This window comes from Acanthisitta chloris, unplaced genomic scaffold (assembly GCF_000695815.1).
Source record: "Acanthisitta chloris isolate BGI_N310 unplaced genomic scaffold, ASM69581v1 scaffold6515, whole genome shotgun sequence".
Classification (NCBI taxonomy): Eukaryota; Metazoa; Chordata; class Aves; order Passeriformes; family Acanthisittidae; genus Acanthisitta; species Acanthisitta chloris.
Window position 1 is genome coordinate 15,849 of NW_008673061.1, and position 7,647 is coordinate 23,495.

The following is a 7,647-nucleotide window of genomic DNA, read 5'->3' on the forward strand; positions in this document are numbered from 1 at the left end:
GTTCGCTTCCCTTCCCTTCCCTTCCCTTCCCTTCCCTTCCCTTCCCTAGGTTCCCCAGGTGCCTACTCCTTTGCCCAGGAAACACAAAGGCAGGGGGATGGTGAGGAATCTCTATCACAGACCCTTTCTGCTCCTCATTCTTCTCTCTTCTGCTCCAGATCCAGGTAATCACCATCTGGGCCTCCAGTGTGTGTGCAGACCCCCATCCCACCTAGCATCCAGACTTGCTGAGAAATCATCAGATTGCATCATGAGCTGGGTAAGAGAGGATGGCCCTGCTGCATCTAAAGATTTCAAAACAATTCCCACTCTGCATTTGCTGAAACTTTACGGAACTTTTCAGCAGAAGGAAAAGTGTGCACCCCAGGGTAGCCCAGAGCCTGGTGATTAGCATGCAGTCTTGGGCAATCAGATGCAGAGGATGAAGAGCAGGCACCTGAACCTCCTGAGTCCCTTCACCCCTTCAAATCCTGCCTTGCTAAAACCAGTCTGGTCCTGCATGGAGTGCTGATTTTGATGAATCAACATTTTCCAGCAGAAAAACTGGCATTTGTAATTTCCCAACCCACTGAGAGCATTCAGAAAAAGAAAACAAACAAAGGAGCAGACCAAACAATGGCAGAGAAGGAAATGAGCTGGGCATCTCTGAAGAGCTGTCCTCACCCAAGCACTGCTGCCAGGGCAGGAGTGCCAGCAGATGAACAGGTCTGAGCCAGATGCAGGATCCACTGTGGTTGTAGGAGTTCAGTCTTGCTGCAAGTAACTGCTGGTTCCTTTGGTTCTGAACACGTGTAAGCTCTCTCTGCAATGCAAGATGCAGGTTAGTGCTCTAGACCAGTCTGGTCTGTGCCTGTCCTTGGCATTACCCATTTGCCCCATTCCTAGAGAAGCCAGAGGAATCTCCACAGACCTGGCCATACCCGTTTTCTTCCAGCTGTTTCCATCACCACTGAGCAGCACTTGAAGAAGTGCTGGTGGTACCAGTCTGGCAGTCAAGCACTCCAGGCTCCTCTTACACCACCTCTTTCTCTTCCAGTATTCGTACTTCCAGACTTTCCCATCAGCAGACCTGTAAATTTTGTCAGGTAGATACAGATGGAAATCTCAGATCTGCACTAAAAAGTTTCAGTCTTGTCTCAGAAGAGCCTCTCTGCTCACTTGCTTTCCATGGACCACTAACTCTGAGTGCAGGAGCTTGATCCTAGGTAATGTAGTTCAAGTCTGTGTGACTGCAACAAGTCTTGAGTTTTCAGCTATGCAGAGGAACACATCTCTTGGATGTGCTTTCCCCCCAGAACATGGAAGCAGACCCAAACCTCTGCCTTTGGCACCAGGGTGGCATCCCCTTGGGGTAGATGAATGGATGGGATTGCTAGAACTCTGCTGCATGCCTGAATATATTGGTGGCCATACCATGAGCAATAGCTTTGCTATATTTTCTTCAGTAACACCTGTCCTGATCTCATGGGGCACCAGGACAGGTAGAATTGCTTCTAGGGAGGTCCTTTTAGAAACCACTGGAGCTATACACTGTGAGGTCTGATGGAAGCCAAGTAGCTCAGAAATAGCAAACATCTTGCCATGCTTTCATAACCACAAGATTTTGGCCTGAGGCTGCTTGGGAATATTCAGCAGGGCCCAGAGGAAGGGGCAGTGGAGAGGGATGGAAGGGTGGTCAGGGGGAACAGGACTGGCTGAGCAGTGTTGGTGTGGCACCTGAAAGAGGCCACAGACTCAGGTTCTTGGATGCATCAAGGGAACACATATGGAAAGTCACCACAGGTAATCACAAGTGCTTTTTGATTTCCTTTTTCGTGTCTGTATCTTCTTTTCAGCAGCTCCTCCAGCTGCTCTTCCAGCCTTTCAGTTTTTAGTGGTTTGGCCTGTTTTGTGCTCATGGTGGGAGCAGGAGTAATGCATCCTGGCAAGGATGAAATGGCAGCTTCCATCTGTGCAGCTCCACTGGAGGCAGTTGGATCTGGTTTGGGAAAAGAGGCTGTTAAAACCACAGCTTCCTCTCAGACCAGCTTTCAAAATCTGCCACCAGCAAAATGCAGCTCTGACCACTTCTGTCACCTCTGCCAGGCTGAGTCCATCCCACAGGGACCTCCTGTATGACTTTCACTAGACTGGCGTGGGAGTCCCTTGGCAGAGGGGACAACCCTTCCCTAGACTCTCTGCCACTCTGGCCTGCTGGTGTTGCTTTGCCTCCTAGAAAGTGGCAATTTTAGGGCCAGGTACTTGAATGAGGTTTGCAGCAACAGGAACAAGGATATTGCCCAGCACTTGGCCAATAGATCCAAAACTCCTTTTGGATTAAATTCTCTTTCTGTGCATGGCTTGTGATTTTCTTGTGAACAACAAGCACATCCCAGAGATCCCAGTCTCTGTCTGGGCCTCCCACAAGCAGAAGGGGGAAATGAACAAGCTTTCTGAATTGGCCATGATGGTCATCCACAATTTTTCTGAGTAAAATTCATAGGTGACGTTTTTTGTTTAATCTATACTGTTTCCATTATGTAGCTGAGGAAGTTCAGTCTCCCAGCTGCCTGGCTATATTTGGGCTGTGAACTGCAGGAAGTTGATCAGCATGGCATTGTCACAGATATTACCCTGTAATATTTCCCTAGCAAGAAAAGCCTTGTTCAAACCTCTCTGCCTTTTACTTCTCCTCCTCCTCCTCCAAGCACTGGGAGTACTGGATGCTCCACATAGCTGCCCCAGTGCTACATAATACTCCTCCCTCCCTCGCTCCCATGGAGTTCATTTGTATGGCAGAGGGATAGTGTGAAGTATTGGCTTTCTCTAGGACCTTTTAAAACTGCCTTGGCCAAGCACAGACACTGACACCCTAACACAGGCATCAGTGCCTGCTCCCCAAGGCATGGACATATGAACCAGCAGTCTCTCCAATAGATCCACAACATTTGGGCATGGACATATGAACCAGCACAGTCTCTCCAATAGATCCACAACATTTATTCAATTGCTTTGAAGGTGCAGTAGCATAAGTGCATGTTTCTACTTGTGGCCCGTGAGCTCCCCACCGCTGGCCTTGCCACTAGTTGCAGTAGTTTTCCAGTTGGTAGAGGGAGCATGTGTTGTGGCAGCATTGCTCAACGATCCCTCGCTTCACTTTCTCAAACTCCTCCTGCTGGAAGGGCAGCTCTCTCACCTCACCATGCAAGGGACTGCTCACTGCCAGGGAAGAAAAAGAGAAGTGGAACATCACACAGCATCAGCCCTGGCTATTGAGCCCTGCAGACAACCCCTTAGTGCAGACATCAGATTTTTAAGCCAGAGTTGGTTAGAAAATGGGGAGGAATTTGCAAGGGTTTGCCTGGCTTAATAATTCTTGTAACAACTTCAAGCTCTATGTTTCCTCTCTCAAAATTATCCTATGGTGTTCAGATGATGCCAAGCTGAGCAGAGGTCAGCAGTCTGGATGACAAAGGGATAAAGGGGCTTTATTGAAGAAGGTGTATAGCAAAGAGACATGCTGCACCCTCCCTTGCGTTTCTCCAGGCCTCATCAGTCAGTAAGGATGTGGACAAATGCAGAGCAACTTGTATAGTTTAGGATCTAGAAAAAAGTAACTAAGAAGATAGTAGGGTTGTATAGCTGAGGACAGGTTAAAACTAGACAATGTTCAGCAGTGTGGATGACAAATGGATAAAGGGGCTTTATTGAGGAAGGTGTATAAAGAAGTTGCTCACCCACCCTGGGGTGAGCAATTACTAAGTAAGATGATGAAATGGGATGGTCTGCTCCAGAGAGATGAGTGACTTGGGACTGCAGCCCCCACTAAGGCAGTTACCCACTCTGCCAGGGGCCTGGACAGACAACTGGGATTTCTATGTGCCAAGGATTGCAAGGACAGTCCAGTCCTGAGGCTGGGTGCATTTCCCAGCTGTTTCTGAACAGCCTGTTCCTGTTGGCTGCCTGGATATTGCCTCAAGCTGATGGCAAAAGCATTTGTCTGTGTCCACAATCACAGCCGGGGGCAAGTTTTTAGAAGTAATGATAAATTGGGGTATTTGGACACAGATGAAACTCAATAAAATGTCACATTTACTGGTGAGAACTTGAAAACTTGTGCACAGAACTGTTCAGGTTTTAGTTGCCCAATGAAAATATGGCAAATGGCAAATAAATCAGTGATTTTGTTTTCCTGCAGGAAGAAAAGAGAAAAGAGCCCCTAACAACAAAGACAAAATGCCTGGAAAGTGACAGTGAGATGTGGTTTCTAGGGCAATATGAAAGTACAGCATAAGATGCAAAATTCCCAAGCTCCCAAAGCATGATGCAATGAATGAGGCACAAGAGTAACACAAAATCATTATCCTAGTGTGCTAGGAGGGAAATTTAGGAAAGATTTGGTTCAATATTAAGTAGAAGAGGAAACAGCCAGTCAATATTTTGTGATTTAGTTGTCTTCATCCTTCAAACCAGCTGTGACCACATGGTAAACACAACCAGTTTGTGTGACAAAGGTGGTGGCTCAGGCAAAAGTCTTGGAAAAAGAGATGAAAAGTCCTCAAATACTTGTGAACTGTTTGGCCCAGTGAAATTGTCTGTACGGCATTTAGGGAATTTGGCTAACACCCATTCGTGATGGTGTTCAGGAATAAATATTCAGAGAATGGAACAAATAACATCCCAGCTGGCCATTCTAAACAAATCATGGCAAACCTTCGGCTACAACATTAACTTGTTTCGCCTTACAAAGACCTCTGAGCCTATTTCACAGGATGGTTACCTACATAGCAGAAGGAATTGGATAAGAATGAAAACAGTATGTGATGGGAAAAGAAATGGTGGGAGAGATGTATTGTAGTCAGGAGAGGTTAAGTAATGGTACGTCTTGAAACAAGAGGGTGGAAATGGATGGGATTTGGCAAGGGTCTCTTCTGCATCTATTCATAGTCTTCATTAGTAGTGTGGAAGACAGAAGAAAGACTGTGCTTGCTGGGCTCACAAGAGGAGCCAGAGCTGAAAGGAGCCACAGGCACCCATCTCCAGGAGAGACATCACCCTTGCATTACAGCTGGATCATTACAGGTCCTGGCTCTATCTAGATACAAACACTGTGTTGAAGGGCAGCTCTAGGGACTGCTTCATTCCACTTGCATTGCAACACAGACACCAAGTGCTGGACCAGGCACTGCAGGGTGTGCTGACAGGGCAGCTGTCTCCTGACTCCTGGCGCTTGGACTCGTCAGTGGTTCAGGAGTCCTAAGGAGGGGAACTAAAGCAGCTCCACCAGCATTTTGCCACCATGAAATAAGAGATGATAAAATGCTGTGGGGGCTGCAAGCCTCTTGAAGGACAGGATTAGTATTAAAAATTACATTTGAAATGATAGAAACGTGGAAAAGATGGGTTCAGTAAGCAATGGGAAAGATGCTAAAGGTGTGCAGGAAGAATTCATTGCACATCCAGGACAAGGGTTTGACTGTGGTAGAAATCCTTCAAGGACTGCTGATCCACCCAAAGGAGGGCCAAGGCATCTAAGGGAGACAGTGATCCCTGTCAATCAGCTGTGCAGTGCTACTTTGAAAAAGTCAAACTGTCTGTGTAGACAGGAACAAGGTGTGAAAACCACACAGTATTGTTCTTCCACTTTGCTCACTCTACATGGCACATCAAAGCCTCATCTGGGGTCTGATGTGCTTCTCCAGGCCTCACCAGTCACTAAGGATGTGGATGAATGCAGAACAACTTGCATGGTTTGAGATCTAGAAAAAACCCTAAAGAGGCTGTAAGGTTGTGTAGCTGAGGACAGGTTAACACTAGGCATAGGATCAGTATTCAAATATTTTGAAAACCAGTCATAAAGAAGAAAGGAGTGGACTCTTCCTTATGCCCACTATGGAGAAGACAAGAAGTAATTTACAGCACGGGATGCTCAGGTTAGATCTTGAGAAGAAACATTCAAGAACAAGGTCAGTTAAGCTTGGAAATGGGCAGTTTCAGAAGGCAGAAGCAGCTTTCTCTCTGGAGGTTTTAATGAGTGTACCAGACAAGTATGTGTCAGGAATAGGATGACAACTGATCCTGTCTTGGGGCAGAAGGAAACGTTCTAAGTTCCTTCCATGTTTATTTTCTATGAATACTCACAGGCTGGTGTAATGGCCACACAAAGAAATAGACAAGTTTGAGCTTTCAGGCACAATTCCTTTTGTTCCCCGCCTGCCCTCTCTTCTGCCTTTTTAACCTGAAGAGCTTTCCACTGGCAATGTGATGCTGTTGGTATGCTAAAGGTATTCCTGGCATTCCCCATCAAGGACATTCCTGGTGTCACTGTCAAAGACAGGCAGTTGTTGCATTTCACATCACATAGCTTAGGATTGCATTCACAATCAGCCTGACTTACCTAGAGGCTGCTCCACATCCCGTCGCTCTTTGGGGTAGAAGAAACCCCGCTCTCCACACACCAGGTAGAGAGCCTCCACCAAGTGGGAGCCACAGAGGTGCTGGTTGGCAGCTGCATGGCTGGTCCTCAGTCCAGAAAGAGCAAGAAGGGCCAGAAGAGGCAGCGATCGGATCCAGAGAGCCATGGTGAGGGTGAGGCCTAGGGTTAAGAGGCAGAGGAGACACAGGAAGGTCTAGGAGGAAAAAACAGATTGTAATCAAACATCTTATATCCTTCAGCTCCTTTCGCATGGAAATGAGACCAAAGGGCCTTCTAATGATGCACTAGCTTGAGAGGGAAGGAGAGATTTCTGCATCAGGATTTACAAGTCACAGTAAATGACTAATGATTATAACCATAAGTTCATCCGCCTGCTCACATCAGTTTCGGTCTCCCTGCTGTCTTGCCACAAAAGCCCAAACTAGACTGGAAGAACCATTCCATCAAGCCCCATAGCACACATGCCCAGGAGAGTCAAGATCAGCAGACACCTACAGAGGAAAAATCCTCTCTGCCAAGTCAGGGTCTGTAATTTATGATGATGGCTCCAAAACAGCATAATGTGCTCAAAGACATGAGACCTCATTTTCTTCAGCCAAGGAGCCAGCACCTGTCACCAGCTGCTACACCAGCTTAAAAAAACAGCTCTGCAAAACAGGTAGAAGCTAAAAGGGAGGCAATCAGACTTACCCAAAGAAGCGGCAGCAAGAGGTGAAGAGAAATTTGCTCTGAGAGACGGAGACTGGTTGGTAGTAATATCCCCATTCTCTCTGTCCCATATTTATATGCTTTACATTAGCCCAAGCGACACAAGAGCTAGCATGAGCCCCACCTCCTTGATGACACAGTAGCCAAAATTTTTGCTACTTGTGCAAATTAATTTCCCTCTGCGTAGCATCCACAGGTTTCATGTGAGTCAAGATAGAAGCAACAGTTTGCAGTTTCCATCTCATTTAGTCTGACCTGTTTTCGCGTCCCTGAAGGTCTGTCCTGAGCCATCAGTGACCCTTTTAGCAGGAGATAATGGTGCTATTACAGCTGCAATGATTGCTAATGACACTAATGCTGGCAATAGACACTGTTGGCATTGAGGTGGTTCAACAGCTGTTTCTAAAATGTAAAATTAAAAGCAAACATGTTAATCTGTTTGATTAGTATAGCCTTGGAAAGTATGCAGCAATAGGACCAAGTTGTTGGTGAAATCATGCTACTGTCAGGTGTTAGAAGAAGGA

The 7,647-nt window shown here is 46.6% G+C and overlaps 1 protein-coding gene across 1 annotated transcript; it reads right to left on the reverse strand.

Annotated features, from left to right (window-relative positions):
- Positions 1 to 3,061: 3,061 nt before the first annotated feature.
- On the reverse strand, positions 3,062 to 6,560 carry INS (insulin). Its single transcript, XM_009074755.1, has 2 exons — positions 6,377 to 6,560; positions 3,062 to 3,198 (listed from the first exon to the last, which is right to left on the reverse strand). The coding sequence occupies exons 1-2, from the start codon at positions 6,558 to 6,560 to the stop codon at positions 3,062 to 3,064; spliced, it is 321 nt and encodes a 106-aa protein (XP_009073003.1).
- Positions 6,561 to 7,647: the final 1,087 nt, after the last annotated feature.